Source organism: Eulemur rufifrons, chromosome 18 (genome assembly GCF_041146395.1).
Source record: "Eulemur rufifrons isolate Redbay chromosome 18, OSU_ERuf_1, whole genome shotgun sequence".
Classification (NCBI taxonomy): Eukaryota; Metazoa; Chordata; class Mammalia; order Primates; family Lemuridae; genus Eulemur; species Eulemur rufifrons.
In genome coordinates this window covers 59556045-59574547 of record NC_091000.1, presented here as the reverse complement: position 1 = coordinate 59574547, position 18503 = coordinate 59556045, and the positions used below count along the sequence as shown (strand labels likewise).

The window sequence follows — 18503 nt, the reverse complement described above, 5'->3', positions numbered from 1 at the left end:
AGTAAAATGAATGACAGATGTCTTTTTGGTGAGGATATCTTGGCGTGGGTCCTCAACGCTCCCCTACTGTGCATGGCCCTCCAGAAAAAGAATGCACATTGAAGAGCTGTCTGTGAAAGAAAATAGTGATAATATCTAACACTGCTTTGGTGTATACTATAAGCCAGGCACCATTCCAGATGCTTTACACATATTAACACATTTAATCTTCATGTATACATAAGTAACTATAACATAAGTTGGAGAAATAGACAAAACACTGTATTTCAGAGGACCAAGTGTTTATTTGTGAACAGAATAATGGAGTTAATGTTTCAACATATTAGATGGATGTGGTTGGGGTGAATGGGATGGGGTGTCCTACTCCTCCAACTGCTTGTATGTATGTAAGCTGTTCAAAAAACATTCTTAAATAATACCTAACCTAAATACTTCCTGTATGTCAGGTTCTGTGTCGTCATTTGACCCTGACTTTTATTCCTATGCTAAGGAGGTGGAAACCCAGACCTAAAGAGGCCAGCTTGCTCACCTCCTGAACAGCAGAACCAGGATCCCTGAGCCGACATTTTTAACTACTTTACTGCAGTATCCACCGAATGATTGGATAACATTTCTTTGATGCTTACTACACAGCAATGAGTGTTTTGAGACTAAATATGACATATTTTTAAATTATAATGTTTATGAAAAATTAAAATTGAGTGAATACCAGCAAGGTTCTCTTTGTTTCAGAAGTAAGCCCCCCCCTGCTCTCATTCCCTTTATGAGGGAAGAGATGGGTCTTCTGTTATCTTCAATCCACTAGCAGCAGAGAATTATGATTTGGAAACCTGATACCTGCAATATGATGCTTTTAAATGCTTTCAAGTAACAGATCCTAAAGGCATTTAACTCTGAACAACAAATCAAACTAGGTACTGTGTCATGAATAATAATAATATTTCTTGTACAAAGACATGCATCAAATATCCTTGCATATGCACTAAGTAAAACATTAAGTATTAATATTTAAGCATACAGAACTTGCTGTAGAATTTTTCAGTGTATTTAGAACCTAAAAGGAATGCAACAGTCACCAAAAGTTCATTTGCCATACTATTTTGATACAATTCATACTACCTCTCTCCCTGTGGGCTCTCAGTCTATATTTAGTCCTATTTTTCTAATGTGCTTAGGCGGCTCAGGACCATATAATCCTTGTAGGGTCTATTAAACTTGAGGCTCTTAGAAATCATTATTCTTTTTTTCTTTAATATGTCTTTGCATGTTTTCAGGTTGCTATCTGGATTTTTAGGAGGACTAGGAAAATGCAATTGAACTGGTGATTAATTTGTCCCTCCAGGACAGAGTGGAAAACAAATTACACACACACACACACACACACACACACACACAAAGAATTGAGAGCAATGTAGTCAGGTGCAATAGCTCATGCCTGTAATCTCCGCACTTTGGAAGGCCAAGGCAAGAGGATCACTTGAGCCCAGGAGTTTGACACTGCAGCAAGCTATCATGATGCCACTGTACTCTAGCCCAGGCAACAGAGCAAGACCCTGTCTCAATAAATAAATAAATAAGAATTGAGGGCAATGTGATTTTCTTGCCGGAGGGAATGTGTCAATATCATTATTATGTATCCTAAAATTCATGTTAAAAAAGTACTGCTGTCAACATATTTCTCCATCACTGGGTGGTCATTTGAATGCCTTTGTATTTAGGGACTTGTGAGCTACAGCAAGTACAGAGTTGCTAAAGAAGTCCTCATTTCCTTACTCAACACTTCCATATTTTCCTACGTCCAGATCAATTATCTGGACACTGAGATGGAGGTATAATTTCTATTTTTTCTGCCAAGCAAAGAGATTTCCGTATTATAAACAAGACCAATTTACTAGAATCTAGCTGGCAGAAGGGTAAGATGACATTTGGACTCTTGTTCTTCACTGTTTGAACTGGCCCTTCCCCAATGCATTAACAGAGGGAAAGGACATTATCAGACATGAGCAGTGATTGGAGCTAATGGATTTGCTCTGCTTGGGCCTGACCCCTGCCACGTTGGCCAGAGCCCCTCCTTCCCCAGGGTGGTTCTCTCTAGTGCAATTTCAAGGGCAGAGGTCTTTTTTTTTTTTTTTTAATTTCAGATAACTTAGTTTTTATTTTTTTTCTTTTATTTTTCTTTTTTTAATTTCAGCATATTATGGGGGTACAAAAGTTTACGTTACGTATATTGTCCTTGCCCCCCTCAATCAGAGCTTCAAGCGTGTCCATCCCCTAGATGGTGTGCATCGAACTCTTTACGTATGTATACACCCATTCCCTTCCCCTCCCCCCCACATCTGCCTGACACCAATTAATGTTATTCCTAAATGTGCTCTTAGGTGATGATCAGTGAAACCAATTTGATGGTGAGTACATGTGGTGCTTATTTTTCCATTCTTGGGATACTTCACTTAGTAGAATGGGTTCCAGCTCTATCCAGGAAAATACAAGAGGGCAGAGGTCTTTGTGGTTTGGGTTTGGAGACTTTTCCTGCTAAGTGTAACGCAATGGGGAAAACTCCTTTGGCATAATGTTCTTGAACAGGATTTAGGAATCTGCCTCTGTACCTATAAGGCAGCTTCAGGCCCTGGTCCAAATTGAGATGTTTGCAGATTTCTGCCAGCTGAATACCTGATATCTTATATATAAGAGCTCAAAATGTGACTGTAGGCTTGTATGGAATAAAATTAAGCTCCTCTTCCCTGTCAGACTTTTTTTTCTCAGTCCACCTTCCCAAACCACTCCCCTCCCCAGCCTCCTTTAGCTTTCCAACTATCCTCAACACTCTCTTGCAAGAACAAACTGAAAATTCATTTACTCTAAAGTAAAAATAACTAATAATGGCTTAATGTGTTTCCTCTTCCAGCGAGATTTCACTATGAATAAAGCCTTAGATAAAATTTTTGCAGAATTCCTATCATTTAAAGACAAGCTTTAATAAGCGAGGAAGGGAGAGATTTCTTTTGAAGGAGGAGTTGGGAGATAAGAAGTGACTTGCCAAGCAAAGTGGAGCCACTGCTATTGAAACGTATCTATTCTGGGGTCAACTTTTTGCAAAAATGACTATTGTTTTCTATAGTTGTTTAGCAAGCTAGTGCTTCACCAAAGATCTTCAATCTAGGTACCCTACCAACAGATCCAAGATGTCATCACACTTTAAGAGAGCTTCTAATATTTTAAATTTAAAGTTATTTGGGTTTATTAAAAAAAAGAGAAACTCCTCCAAGATTTCATGCAAGTAAAATGCAGAACTTCATGTTGTCCAACACAAATATAAGACATGGTCTTCTAGAGAGCTCTGGAATATAATAAGATAATTACATAAGAAAAATTTATTGTAAAATTATAAATAACAAGAACTTCTTTATCTCTTAGCAAACAGAATAAACCCAGACTGACTCTGATGGTATGAAAACAGTAAGTTATTTACTTAGAAATCATGTGACCTCTCCCAGAATGTTTGGGTCCTATGCCATCCAATAGAATAATAAGTATACTCCAAAGATAAATTAATGCAAACTGATATCTTTACTTGCCTTTAGATTTCATCATGAAATATGCCTCTATTTGAATTAATTGAATACTTCTCTTTGTATATAGAATATTCAGACACATCCTTTTACCAACAAACTGAAAACAGAAAAGTATACACATGCTATCTCATGTATTTTTAATAATTCTAGATTGTTTGTTTCAACCTTAAAGTTCTACATTTTCATACTACAATCAATGTAAAAGGCATAATTCTACTTTGCAATTTTTCAAAATAATTATTTATAGGTCACAGAGATATGTTAAAACTGAGTTAACTTTTACAGAGCTGGTGTGTCAAAGATGTGTTGGGTTGAATTGTTTGGTGCTGCGTAGATTTTAGGCTGAATACTTTATCTAACCTTGCCTTCTTTGATTTTATTATACCTCAGAACAATGCACAATCATAAGTGTTGCTTTTGAGCAGTTTAAAGTTATAAAACAGAGCTGAGCTGATCATATTTTGACGTTGACTTTCGAACAATACTATGCTTCTCCATCTTTAAAAATAATTTTCTCACACACATATCCCTACGTGAAATCTATAGCTATGTTCCTCCGAGAGTGAAATCATTTTTTGAAAATCTGTTTCAGAAGCTTGTCATATGTTAAAGAACCCAGTGATTAATTATATAGTAAAAGGAAGTCCCTTTTGACAAGGGGATAACCAGCCCCTTCCCAAATACATTTCTTTTTTTTTTTTTTTTTTTTTTTTTTTTGAGACAGAGTCTTGCTTTGTTTCCCAGGCTAGAGTGAGTGCCGTGGTGTCAGCCTAGCTCACAGCAACCTCAAACTCCTGGGCTTAAGCGATCCTACTGCCTCAGCCTCCCAAGTAGCTGGGACTATAGGCATGTGCCACCATGCCCGGCTAATTTTTTTTTTTCTATATATATTTTAGTTGGCCAGATAATTTCTTTCTATTTTTAGTAGAGACGGGGTCTCGCTCTTGCTCAGGCTGGTCTCGAACTCCTGACCTCGAGCGATCCACCCGCCTTGGCCTCCCAGAGTGCTAGGATTACCGGCGTGAGCCACCTCGCCCAGCCTCCAAATACATTTCTTTAAGTTGAAATTTTCCCCTCTGAATTTTCTTAAATCATGGTCCTTTCATGTTATTCACTTTGTAAAGTTCTTTAAATTTCCCTTCCTTGGTCAACTCTCCAGAAATGACTGACTTCCAAACCCACCCCCCACCCCTGGGAATCAGCTCTATCTTTCCCATTTCCATCTCCTTCTTCAATCACACACGCATTTGCACTCACATAAATGTTTGCTCGGCAGCAATAGACCTGTGCATTCTCTCTCCCCTCTCTCTCCCCTCTCTCTCTTCTCTCTCTCTGTCTCTCTCACCTATGAGTCATTACAATTTCAGTAGAATCACAATAGAGAGTTCAGAACCTGTCGCCCACACCTTACAGTAAGTGAAAGGAACCCGAAGACAGCTTTCTCTTCTTGTAAATGTCAAGTGTTCAGCTTGTCTCCAGTGGGGGCTGAATAGAAATGTAACCTTAAGGAAGTAAGTCCTTGGGTCTGAGCAAAGCTTTGAATGCTCGGAGTCCAAAGTTGACTTTCCTACAGGGGCATCTGACCATGAGTGGTAGTTTTAGCTTCCTCTGTCATGAGGCTTCACTATGGGCAGCACCAGCTTGGTGTCTGATTTGTCCTGATTGGGTGGAAGAGCCCACAAGACAAACAGCAGAGACGTTTCCGGTTTGTCTCAAGGGTAGCCAGCAGAGCCGAGTGTGTGGTGAGGGAGGGGCGCCCGACGGTCTTCCTTCCAAGGCTTCTCAAATATAGCTTCTCTCATCTGAACAATCCGACCCGCTGCGTACTATACCATACACCATACTAATGACCAATTCTGCTTGGTCAGCAAAGGATGCAACAGGGTTGTGGAAAACCCACAATAGGGCTTGCATTTGGCTATCACTATGCAACACTATGGACAGATCGCAAAGTATTGTGACTAAAAGTCCTTACTGAGGTTTCACAGGGAGGATATCAAACCAGAATAGCCTGAGGTCCCTAACCAAAGTTTCCTTTTCTTGTTGGTATTATTTTGTTACGTTCAGACAGAAAGGAATGCATTTAGGCAGATTGGCACGATCTGTGCCGGAGATTTGACCAAGCAATCAGAGGCAAGGAGACGAAGAAGGGCCAGGGGAGAAGGGAGGAGTGAAATCATACGTGCCCTCTGTATTTCATTCCAGAAAATAGTTCACACTTATAATTACCCACCTTGTTTTGCAGCTTAGAATAAAAGCGGCGTTGCACCAAACCCTACCGGAGCAGCCTTCGTGATTGGAAAGTACTCCACACCTTGGAGAGCCGAGGAGACATGAGAATAATTTTAAATGCAAATTAAATTGAGGGGGTAGTAGAGAAGAACACATAAAAGACAGTAAAACAAAACCTTTCAATTTTCTTAAATTAGCAGTCTAATGTGTTCTAAAGAGCAGCTCCACTCAGATCTCTTCTTAGGGGTTGCATTTCATCACAGTATAAAATGGGCAAATCCATCACTTCCCTCTGCTCAGTGCTTTTGAATCAAGATTGAAGGGAAAATTAGAAGCTGTTCATTTGGGCTTGCAGGCTCAGAAGCATTGCACAGCTTCGCTCCGTGCTCCACGGCGTCCTGTTGAAAGGGGTCAAGTGCAGGTAAGCAACTACTAACTTCAAGACTCTTCCTTTCCTGTATCTTTTTTGGCTAGTTTTCCTTTGGGGCGGGGTCTCCCCAAAAATCTATGCTATATTGCATCTTTCAAAATCTGGAAAATTTCAGATAGCTTTTAAAGCTTTTTTTCCAGTGACTGACTCGCAGAAGGGAAGAGTTATTTTCAGCCTAGATGCCAGTGACTGTTCTGTGTATTAATTATAACGGGGAATGTCTAACATATGTTAGCTAGAATGGCCCTTCCCTAAACTGCCCCCATTCCCTGCCACCCTTAGGCCAGCATTAGGGTAAGAACTATTGCCCTCCGACAATTTCTCCGACAACATTCCCATTACATTAATTTTTTAGTCATTTAATATTCTATTCTGTTGTAATTGCAAATGAAACTGACATTTGAGATTAGAAAAATAAATGAAGCCATACATCCATTTTTTAATGACTGTGATACTTTTCTACATAAAAGATGGGGGGGGGGGACAGGGAATGGCCCTACATGATGGTTACATGTAGATTTTGATGGTTTTCTGCCAAAGTTTTACACGGGAAACTGGTAATTTTCTTCCTTCACAGGGGAGGGTGCAGAGAGGCTGAGGCTGGCGTCACCTTCCGTTGCTAAGGTAACGTGCTCTGGCCATTTTATCTGAAAAAGGAAGTCCAGTGGATGGTATGCATTATTCATCACTGTTCTAATCAAACAATCAAAATTGTTTACTTTCACCGGGAATATTTAGCGAGATCAAAGACACTCTGGCTGAAACTGCTCTTGTTTTTACTGCCGACAGTTAGCCCTTGATTTTTTTGCAGTAAGTATAATTTGCTGTTGGGGTACATTTGGGTATTTTTAAAACTTTCCTCTTACCGGACTTGGTTTCTTAAATTAAAATGTGTACTGTTATAAAGAGAAACCAAATGGATTAGCCATCTGAGCTTGATTTTAATGACTTGGCCTTGTTAATTCTTTCCAAAAAAATATCCTGCAGAAATAGAGATAGTTCATTTGTGCAAGTATCTGGGAAAGGCTACATAGGCTGGGAAAAAAGAACTCAACAGGCTGAATGTTTTTTGATGAAGTGTATCAGCTTTGTGACGGGGTAGGGTATGATAATGTTATAGGGATCATTGCAAGGCTGCAATAATTGTCGCAGCTCTACAAACTACAATTCTTTCTCAAAAGCAGCCGGTGCCAAGTGCAGGCAGGTGACGATCCTGTAGCACTTTATAAATTGTGCTGGAGGGAATTGCTAAAAAGGAAGGAATTGAAGGCGTTTCTACAGCAAATATGTCAGTGTGTGTCATAAACGCAAGGCATCTATGAGTGGAGGCTCGGATTCCCAGGCGATCTTCCCTGCTCCAGGGGAATCTGAAGGACCCCGAATCAAATAAGGATCAACACTCACAACGGCTGACATTTAATGATGCCATTTATCAGACAGACCTTTTGAAAACTGATAGCCTGTGAATTTAACAGTATATTTTCCGGTTGATATGGAGCAAGGAAAGACTGGTATGTTATCTCTCTTTAGCCTGGATCATCTGTTGTTTTTTTTTCTGAGTAGAATATATTACTTTTAATGAATGTTGGCTAAGTGTTGTGGTTTTTTTTAGACAATAGGAATGCTATGTTGAGGGGAACTTTAGAATTGGAAATGTCAGTCAAATAGTGGAATGTTATAATAGAATATTCTTATTCAAATAATATAAAGTACATATATGTATACACACACACACACACAGAGACGCTTGACAGTCTACAATATTATAGATTTTTTTTCCCTCTTTACAGGTGTCCAAGTGAACATTTTCTCTCCAAACTCTGTGTTTGGAACATTAAGGATGGATTACCCCAAAATGGATTATTTTCTGGATGTCGAGTCTGCTCACAGGCTCTTGGATGTTGAGTCGGCTCAAAGATTCTTCTATAGTCAAGGAGCTCAAGGTAACAGCACGGGAGAAAGAGAGGAAACTCTCATTCGCATGCTGGTTTTCTATTAACAGTGCTGGGCAGGCTGTAGCAGTTTAGGCTTTGCTCTGTTGGTTCAACGACTGGCATTTCTAAATTGATAACCTCTACCAAATTGCTGATAGAATGGAGGCAGAATATAACAGAATAAATAAATCCACACTTCTTGGATGTGATTTAAAAAAAACAAACAAACCCAACTTTTGGTACAAATGCCCCTCCGAAAGCTGTGTTAGAAAATGAGCCCCCCATATCCTGGTGGCCAAAGCCTGTGTCTGAAAGAAATCAGGAATGCTTTTCCCTCTAGAAAATCTGAAGTTGCAGCCACTGCCCTTGAGGAGATCTTGGGGCATCGTGACCCAGCTGAATGGAAGCTGGAAGGATTAGGGGCTCCCGAGATAAGCATGGAGCTTCTATAGCTGCCTTATCTATTTCAGATGAATTCAGTTGCTGCCTCAGAGAATTAGCAGTGCACATTTGGGGAGCAGTGAGGAGCACGCCTGTTGGGAAGTGTGGCTGATGTGTACATTTTTATTACGTATTTCGATTTGGTCAGTTAGGCTCCGGTTTGCTTCCTGATGATGGGTATGTCCAGGTGGCACACCGAGAAGGAAGATGCTGTTCTTATTTCTAAATAGAAAAGCAATTAAATTCTTAGAAGTTACAATGCAGAGCTGAGAAGAAAACGCAGCCAGCTTTTATGCACTGGCATCTTTCTCTGTTAGATGGTGATGGGCATTTCACACAGGCCACTTAGGATATCCTGCCTGGGCTTTCCCCAGTGACCTTCTGAATTGCTTTTACTCCCTCTCAAGCCAATTTCTCATGGCGACCTCGGGGGCTTGCAAGCCTGCTTCCTGGCTTCCATTTTCTAGGCCATGACCCCATCTTCTTAAAGCCAAAAAGGGCTGGAAATGATCTGACGATTTGCTGGGGTCCGTGTGCTCATCAATAGAGTTCAATCAATCAGCAAAGGTGATACAGTAAGTCATTCTCCTCATCGTTCTGCGTGTCAGGAGTCAGCACTGCTACCCTCGATCACTTAGACAGACATACAAGTTACTGAAAAAGGAGAAGGGTGAGAGACTGGCCAGAACCTCCAGCCCTTTCTGGGTCTGCAAATAAGCAGATGCCGGCAGTGGCTGTAGAACGGGGGCTGGAAGGGAGCGGGGCATGAGGCCAGGCTCAGTGCCATCGCCGGTGCTGAGGTTAAACATTGCTACATCATCGGTCCCTTTGACTTGAATGAGACAATATGTTGTGTTGTGGGGTCGTTCACCTGAGCTGCATAGCTGTTGGCAGAGAAGACAAGGGGAGCAGCAGTTAATTATAGAGAATAAAGATGGCCACTTGGTCTTGCAGTAGGGACAGTTTAAGCCTTTAAGAAGACCATGGATGCCAGGCTTTTATGGAAGGAAAGCAGGCAGGCTGTGGGAGGCTCAGCGGGCTCAATCAAGGCAGCCTGCTGGTTGTCAGCAGATGGGACTGGGGGTGGAGTGGTCAGAATTGTCGCCATCAGTGACTGTGGTTTAGACTCCAGAGCTGGAAGGACTAGAAAATGCATGGGAGGTGGTAGCATAAGCTACCGCTGCTCCCTGGTATCGTGTTCATTTCAGGGTACTCAGAATGACGTTCTAATCAAGGAATCCTGGGTTTACAGGAAGGGTGGGAGTTCCTGATACATCCTCTAGGTCAGTGTTTCAAAACCCCTAGTCTTTCTGAATCAGAAATCCAGTTGTAAGGCTTAGGAGTTTGCATTTTTAGCAAGAGTTCCAGAGATGGTTACCTAGCCAGCACACTGGTCTAGGGACCGCATTTAAGAACCTGTCCACCTAGTCCAGTGTTCTCTTCTTCCACCCCAGAGCGAGAACACCGTCCTCAGCATCAGAGGCAGGATAATACAATGGTCACAGTCTCTTCTGTAAAATGGAAGCAATCATAGTGCCTAATTCATAAGTTGTCAAGAGCATTCATGAGATAAGGCAAAGTGCTTAAAATAGTGTCTGCCACATAAGAAACATGACATACAGGCAAATCCATAAAATAAATATCCCTGGCAAAAGGCCATCCTCCTTGTCTGAGATTTCATAAGGAAGCCACTGCCTTGCAAGCAAAAAATGTGGCCTGCTAAAAGTTTAAGCTATTTTTAGCAAAAACAAAAATTTAGAAATTTTAAATAAAATCAAGAACACAGTGATTCATTTCTTGTCCCATCAAAAAAACCCAACTCAGGGCAAAACTGAAAAATTGTGAAAGTTCATCTTAGTGCTCACCTTCCATCTTGTCCTTCATTTTATATTAAAGATAAGAGGCCCTTGCCATCCAACACCTTCCCTGAGCCCCACCACCTAGGGCCTGTCACCCCAGAAGCCTCCTTCCTTCTATAGCTCCGCTTCTACTGTTACTTGAGGTTTGTCACTGCATTGCACCGTTCCTCCAATGCAGCTTCCTTCCACTTTGCACAGGCTCCCCAATCTTGCCTGGACAACCAGCACCTAGGCTGGATAAAGGGCTCTGAGTGAAAGCTGAGTCCTGTGGTTTGCACCCCTTCCATTCTAAGCCAACCACACACATGTTAGAGTGCATGACTCCAGCCTGTGTCTAGCCATTGGCAGAGCAGAGAAGGGCAATATGGTAGCCAGCATGTGGGGCAATTAGGGTCGTGTGCTGTTGCTGAATCACACCATGTGACAGTTCTCTACTCAGCCAGTCCAGCCACATGCAGAGGACATTAGAAAGGTCAAGTAGTTCCAATTTGATCACCTCTTCTAAAAAGAAGGTCTAAGTGAAAGTACAGTATGGAGTTAAGTACCTTGGCCTTGGGTAACCTAAGACTTGGTTGGCTAAACTGTTGTGTGATTATTGCATGTTTTGAGTTGTCCATTCTCACTGTTATGCAGGTATCTCAATAGGCTGATCAAGTGTTCTTACAGATGTAAATATTTTTAAAGGGCAAAGTGAGAAAATCTGAGTCTCTCTCTCTTATTTTCCACATATAACCTTTACATCAATTTATTTACAAATTCCTAAAGTTCTGGGAAAACAGTACCTTCTGTATTAATAAAGTGCAAAATGTTTATGCAAAGCAACATTACCAGAATTATAATGGTCTTCATCCTATCACAGTTGTTTTTATTTTTTATTTTTTTTATTTTTCTTGGAAAGTGGCAAAAGCCTGCCCCTGAGTAGAGGGTGTTTTAGCTACTTAAAGCAAGAGCAATCCAGGAAGGTGAGAAGAAGAAAAAGAGAGAAAAAAGCAATCTATTAAATCTATTCTGAGATAGGTTCTAGGGGAAGTCCCTGAGGTTTTCAAAGGTCAGTGATCTGTTCTGCTGAATAAAGTGCCTATTATATTCTCCCATCTCCACTTTTCCATGCTTTGAGCCTAAGGTGGGCAAGATCAGCCCTCTCTCTGGGGATTCTGTGTTAGAAGCATGATGTGTGCAGAGGGCAGAAAAAAGCCCAGGATCATCCTCTTTGCTGCCGTCAGGGAAGGGGGCTTTCCTCATTAATTACCGGGCAATTTGTCAACAGTAAATCCTGGCACAGAGGGAGTTCTGGGAAGGTCTCCTTTAACTGAAAAGGAGAATTCCGGAGGTTGGAAATACACATGGCTTCAAATATCAGCCATGCCTTGACATCATGTAAGTTTAGTTCACCTATCTTCCAGGTTTCTGACAATGATGTCCCTCACACTCAACTCTGCAATTTTGTAGTGAACAATTGAACGGGCAGAGAAGTCATATGAAATCACAAAATTAGCATCCTGAGATTTTCAGGTTGAAATGGACATTACAGATCAGCAATTCTCTTGGCCCCCTCCCTAAGTCAAATGAAACAGAGCCTGTGAGGGCCAGATGGAGGCCCCAGTACTGCATTTTCAACAAGCCCCTGGGTTATTCTGATGAACCGTGAAGGCTGAGAACCACCATCATGGATCATCAATCGCTTGGTACTCAGAGTGGGATCATAGACTAGTAGCGCCAGCTTCATCTGGGAGCTTGTTAGAAATGCAGGATCTCAGGCCCCAGCCCAGACCTTGAGAATCAGAATCTGCATTTTAGCAAGATTACCAGGTAATTTATGTTAACATTTAGGAAGCAATGATTGAGTCCAGTGCACATTAGAAACACCTGGGAGCTTTTACGAACTCAAGGCTGGAGTCAGTCCACTGCAGACCAACTGAACCCGAATCTCTGGGGGTGAGCCCCACACATGGGGACCTTTTAAGTCCCCCTAGGTGATTCAGATGCCCAGCCAGGGCTGAGAAACTACTGACCCCCCCCCCCCTCATTTTATAATAAAGGAGGTTTTAGCACACTGTGCATCTATTCTTGTCTGCATATCTTTCTCTACCTATGTCTTCCCCTTTAAATGAATGTAAACCATTGGAAAGGTGCAAATGGGCTTCAGAAAAGGACTGTGTCTCAAGGGCTGCACTTTGCATGTTCACTGTATTTCTTAATCCTTAAAGCAGCTTTGGGAAGTAGGAATTATTATGCTCATGTTGCAGTCTAGAAAACTGAAGATTTACAAAGTGAAGTATCTTGAAGATAGCAGTAGAGGCAAGATTTGGAGTTCAAGTATATATGACTCCAAAGCCCAATCTATTTTGTTTAAGTACTTCATGCTGTGTACTGGACAGAGGCACCTTCTCATCTAGCCAGGTTGATAAAATCAACCCTGCAGGTCAGGGAAGGTAACTCCCGACCAAATTACGCTTCCAGAGATGGGGAAGCTGAGGCCCAGAGTGGCTCTGCCATGTGCCCAAATCACACAGCTGATATGGAGAGGATGGAGATCTCAGCTTACCACGCCCATGCCCTTTTCACTGCGCTAGGTTTCTTTTCTCAAAGACAATCAATATCTTTGGACATTTAAATTACCTTCTAAAGGGGAAATACATTAAAATACAGCCAATTGACTAAAGTCACTAGGCAATCAAATTTATGACTCCCACTAACAATTTCCCCTCTTCTATCATTTTAAATAACTCTTGGCATTAGAACTAGGCATGGTAGTCACTGTTACTCGTCATAATGCACCTTTTCTGTCGTCTACATCATCTTGTTCAACAAAGGGAAATGCCAGTTCTGACAACTGATGAATGCCACCGTGAGCAGCTAAGAGTCTCTTCAAGTTGTTTTTGGAAATAGAGAGGAATTCACTGAAACCCCCTCTCTCAATCATTTCCCTCCAAATTCCCTTCCGCCTCCACACTTTGCCCACCCTGTGAAATCTGTCAGAACAGCTGGCTTTTGAGTGTTTAGCTTTGAGTTAAATGTATTCTAAACCTAAACTGGGACTTCTTAGCATGGCTCCTAGAGACAAAGACTTTGGTAGCACTCAGATAGTTGCAAATCATTAACAGGAGTCACCAATACAGAATGTGCTCGGGCTATATGCTTTCCTGTCCCTAATGTGAGACCCAGCCTCACTGGAGCCTCCTCTGTGAAGCTTTGCCTGCCTTTCCTGGGCCTTTCTCCCAGAGCAGTCTGCTCACTCTACATTATAGCCATCGTCATATTCCACAATTCTGCCTCCAACCCCTGCTAGGAGCATGAGCTCACTTAAATGTCTTCACATCTCTAAACTTCAGGTTCCTCATCAAAATAGGTGCAAGGCTAGTTCTGAGCCCATAGGGGTTTTGAGAATTAAATGAGGTATGCCTATAACATGTTTAGTTCATTGTCTGTTATTATTGATTAACTATTCATCCTGCTGTTTTATTATTACTTAAATGTCTGTGGCCTAACTTGACCACGGTGATCTCCTTAAATACCACCTTCTTGGTGCCTCATATCACCCTTAGCATACAGTAGAAGCATTAAGATTTATTAAATGTCTCCATTGAACTGATGGGATGAAAATGCTTAAATCTCCACTATATAGAGAACCTTGGATTCAAGGAAAGAGCTTGACGATTCAAGATTAGGACCACCTAAGACCTTTAAAGAATTAAAATCTTTCGTTGAAAATGAGCCTGCATAAGACTGAAGGGAGGGACATGTAACAATGAGGCTCAAATACGCAGAGAGGTAGGAAATGGAAGAAAGTCATCAACTCTGTTTTATCTTCTTTAAGACAGAAGAAACTAAAAAAAAAAAAAAAAAAAAAAGCAAAAGCAAAAAGAAAATACAGCAGGATTTAGGTATATTATGGAAAAAAAATTAACCTTTTAAAATAGATTTCCAGTGGTCCCTGAATGTTTTTTTTGTTTTGTTTTGTTTTTGAGACAGAGTCTTACTCTGTTGCCTGGCCCAGAGTGCCTTGGCATTAGCTTAGCTCACAGCAACCTCAAACTCCCAGGCTAAAGCAATTCTCCTGCCTCAGCCTCTGGAATAGCTGGGACTACAGGTGTGCACCATGCCTGGCGAATTTTTTTCTATTTTTAGTAGAGATGGGGTCTCGCTCTTGCTCAGGCTGGTCTCAAAGTCCTGACCTCAAGCAATCCTCCCGCCTCGGCCCCCTAGATTGCTAGGAGTAAAGGCATGAGCCACCGGCCCCAGCCCCTGAATGGTATTCTTTTGAGAAGGGCTTTCTGATATAGAACAGTCTGTGATGACTGAGATTTTATTCTGCTTAAAAGTGGAGTTCTGGAATAGGTGACCACTCAACTTTGTGATGAATTGGAGTTCAGGTCAAAAGCTGCTCTGAACGTGTTCAGGAAACGAGCTCTGACCTATACCTTGAGATCCCCTTTTCTCTTCCCTCTTTAGACTTTTACTAGTCCAGCCCTCATACTTTTTGGCTGATCAATCTTCAAACCAGCCACCATCACACTCCTGCTTCCACCAGACTCCATGGAAGGTGGCTGTAGACACCCACCTAAGCCGCACGTTGGAAACACACACTTTGAGAACCGCTCGGTAGGAGCCTGGCTGTGGCGTCTCAGGAGTCTTGCTCAGTGGGCGCCATGTTGTCTTCCTTCTTCACGCCTATCCCCTGAGACCTTCATATTATGGCCGTACCTATGGTTCATATCTGCACCCGCAGGTCTGATTTGCTGCAGAAGGACGGAGGCAGGAACAGTGATGGCAACACAGCCCAGTCCCCATGTGGGGCACAATTGCCAACTGGTTATCACCTTTCCATTCACCAATCAAATGTCCTCCCATGTGCCCTCAGAGTCCTGCTAGGCCCCGTAGGTCAGAAATCAGCCACATGTCTCTCTCCTCACAGCAATGCCCTGTTTTTGTTGGTTCATTATCCAAGTGGTTTACATGTAATCATACTATTTTCCAGATACTTGTCTCTGAGAAGTGCTTCAGGTGACATTTTTAAAAAATAGTTTCCAGTCATGTTTTTATGGTCCTCAAGCCAATACCCTCCACAAGTGCTTTTTTGGTTTTTGGTTTTTTTCCTCTGTAACTCTTGTCAGGAAGCAGCACACTGTGCTTCACTCACGGATGACAAACTAACTACCAAGCCTACCCTCCTAACCTCCCACACGTTCCATTTTAGACCTCTAATTGCCCACACCCAGGCTCTCCAAACCTGTGTTTAATCCAGGGAACATTGTGTGTGAACAAGAGAATGAAGGCAGATCAGGAGGAATAGTGCAGAGCCGGCCGGCCTGACAGTGCCGTGATAAGCAGGTGCCCGTGAAGTCCAACCCTCCGTGTCTGGAGCGTGCCCTGGGAACAGGGCGATTCTCTGCACGCAAAGTCTCACTCCTGGAGCCTGCGATCTACCCACACGCAGCCTTCCGGCGCATGTCGTGCCTTTGCCCAGAGCAAGGATCTGTTTGCCATGTATTGTGACCCAGGGCTCGTTCGTAAAGTAGGGCAGGAGGGTGCGAGGGAGAGAGAGAGAAAACGAGAGAACGAGAGACTGAGAGGAAGAAAATGACTTGAAAATAGAATGAAATAATTCCACTCAATTAATCACTCCTCCTCTCACATAAGGCAATAGTGAGAGAAAAATTAGGCAGCATCAACCATGACCCAATTAGCATAAACAAGTCACAGGTGCTTGGGAAAGAACTCTCGCTCCTCATTTGCCCAAACAAATCTGTTTTCTCAAAAATTTCAGTAATACCCTCTGTGCCTGTGCTGGGCAGAGGCAGGGATGGGGAGCCTAGCACGTACCTTCAGCTCATGGTCAATGCCATTGTTATTATTTTTAAGAATTTCTCAGTAAGCAATTAGACACACACACTTATACAAAACCACTGAATGAATACTGATGTTAAACTGAACTTCTGAAATGCTAGGACTGAACAGAGAGTTATCTTCAATATCAATGTGTCTCTTTTCAATTATAAAAGCAAAACAAGGGTAATGTTAAAACCTTTGGCAAAATAAAAAGAGAGAGTAAAATCAATCCTACACAACTATTTAAATTTTTGATATTTATTTTCTGTCCCTTTCATATACATTTGGAATTTTACAAGGTTACAATTATGACACCTACAAAATTGGGGGGTATAAATGAAATAGTTTCCCGCATCGGCTGGAGAATGTCATAGTGTTTTAGGACTTGGATCTTAGAGTCACATAGTTCTGAGTTGAATCTATGATTTCCCTTTCCTGGCTTGTGAAGTTAGGAAAGTTATTTAATCTCTTCTTTGCCTCATTTTTCCCTTTTGAATGCAAATGATAGTAATATGAATTCTTATCCCAAAGGGTTATTTTGAAGATTAAATGAAGCTAAAATGGAGTTTCACAAACTATGGTACAATATATAATTTTCAGATAATACAAGAACTCTTTCATAATAATAATGTATTTATTTTATTGTGTTTTGGAAAAACATAATAGAAAAAAGTAATTGAAATATATAGCTAGCACTGCATACCTATGGACTGCTGCTTAGAACAAACACTGCAAGAAAAAGTAGGCTAATTAAAGTCCATTTAAGGAATAACATTAAGTAAATAATACTGTACATAGCACCTAGTAGCAAAAAGCATAAAAGTGAGATAGGAATGACTAAAGTTTGGAAACTGAACAAATAAATATAAAGCACCAAGCAAAATATCAAGCACCTAATACATGTTTAATAAGTGTTAGCTCTTATGTTAATTATGCTTCAATTTTGTCAAACCTTGGGGGAAAGTGGCAGGACTTCAGCTTCCCCAAGACAGAGACCCCCACCTGCCTCATCTCTTCTTTTCTCTGATGCCTTTCCTTCCTAATTCAAATTTCTAAGCCCTTAGGAGATGTGAAACAGTCTTAAAACACAAGAACAAGAAAAAGCAATACAACTTTGATTTTAACATAAAATTGCTATCAGATTCCAAAAGAATCCTCCTCTTTGTTCTACCACTAGATAATATTAGCTAAACTGTACTGACTTCTTCTGAATGTACAGCAAAGTCTAATTTATCAGAGATGTACTTCTGTTTCCAAGTTGGCATCCAAGGTGAGGCGACAGTCACTTGCATTTAAGTTAGATTTAGGGAGAAGAATAAAGAATATTCTGGGCAGTGTGAAATGACATGTAATAAGGCAGAGACATATGTATGAAGAACATGATAAATCAGGGAACTCTACGTGTTATGCTAGGCCTAGGCAGAGAGGTTATATGGTAGACAGCAGGGATGGCAAGAGAGGAGGCTGAAATAGTGGGCAGGAACCCAAGCATGCATAAGGAGTATCAAAGCTGATACTGAATCCACTGAAGAATCTAATACAGAGGAGATCTGTCATCTGTTTTCATAAAGATCAAAAATATAGAGGGCAGATTGGGGAGGAAGGCAAGAGGCAAGGAGAGCCATTAGCAGGCTACTGCTGTGATCCAAGCAAGAGTAAAGACAGCCTGAAATGGAACAGGTGAATTCAGAAGGGAAGAGGATCCTAGAAATATTAAGAAATGTCTTTCCAGATTAAGTGGTGACAAGGTGAGTAGACAGAAAGTGAGAGAGGCGTACTCGGAATGGTCTCCAGATGTTATCCTTGCCGTTCACTGAGAGAGAGAATTTAGGAGAAGGATCAAGATGGAAGGGAGAAAAAAGAAAAATTTAATTTAGAACATACTGAATTTGAAGATCCTATGGACTAACCAAGCATAGATTCCCAGTATGGAATATATCCTATGGGTCTAAAGCTTGATATAGAGATCTTGGAAAACCATTTAAAATATTCTATGTTCCTAGGTATTTCTTAAAATAAATTTACTAACATTTTTGACTTCTGCCTGTGAATATGTGACTCCACTGGGCCTTTAATTTTCCTTTCACATTATTTAGAAGATTGGGAGACTGTTTAAAGAAAACATATTTTCCAAATTAAAAGCTTTTTGCTAGAAATATGATGTTTTCTCCCTAGCAGTAGTACTTAAAATTAATAGTCCATTCGA

General features: G+C 41.2%; 1 protein-coding gene across 5 annotated transcripts in view; it reads left to right on the top strand.

Moving 5' to 3' along the window:
* Positions 1-6098: 6098 nt before the first annotated feature.
* The window catches only part of PHACTR1 (phosphatase and actin regulator 1), a 502791-nt gene continuing 490386 nt past the window's right edge, over positions 6099-18503 (top strand). Inside the window, exons 1-3 of one of the 5 annotated variants that reach the window (XM_069493047.1) lie at positions 6099-6225; positions 6812-6858; positions 8025-8177. In XM_069493047.1, the coding sequence (XP_069349148.1) occupies positions 8075-8177 (103 nt within the window). In that variant the 5' untranslated portion in view covers positions 6099-6225; positions 6812-6858; positions 8025-8074. Of the gene's footprint in view, positions 6226-6811; positions 7045-7597; positions 7746-8024; positions 8178-18503 lie in introns of those variants that run through there. The other 4 variants (XM_069493046.1, XM_069493048.1, XM_069493045.1 and 1 more) reach the window with 4 other exon arrangements.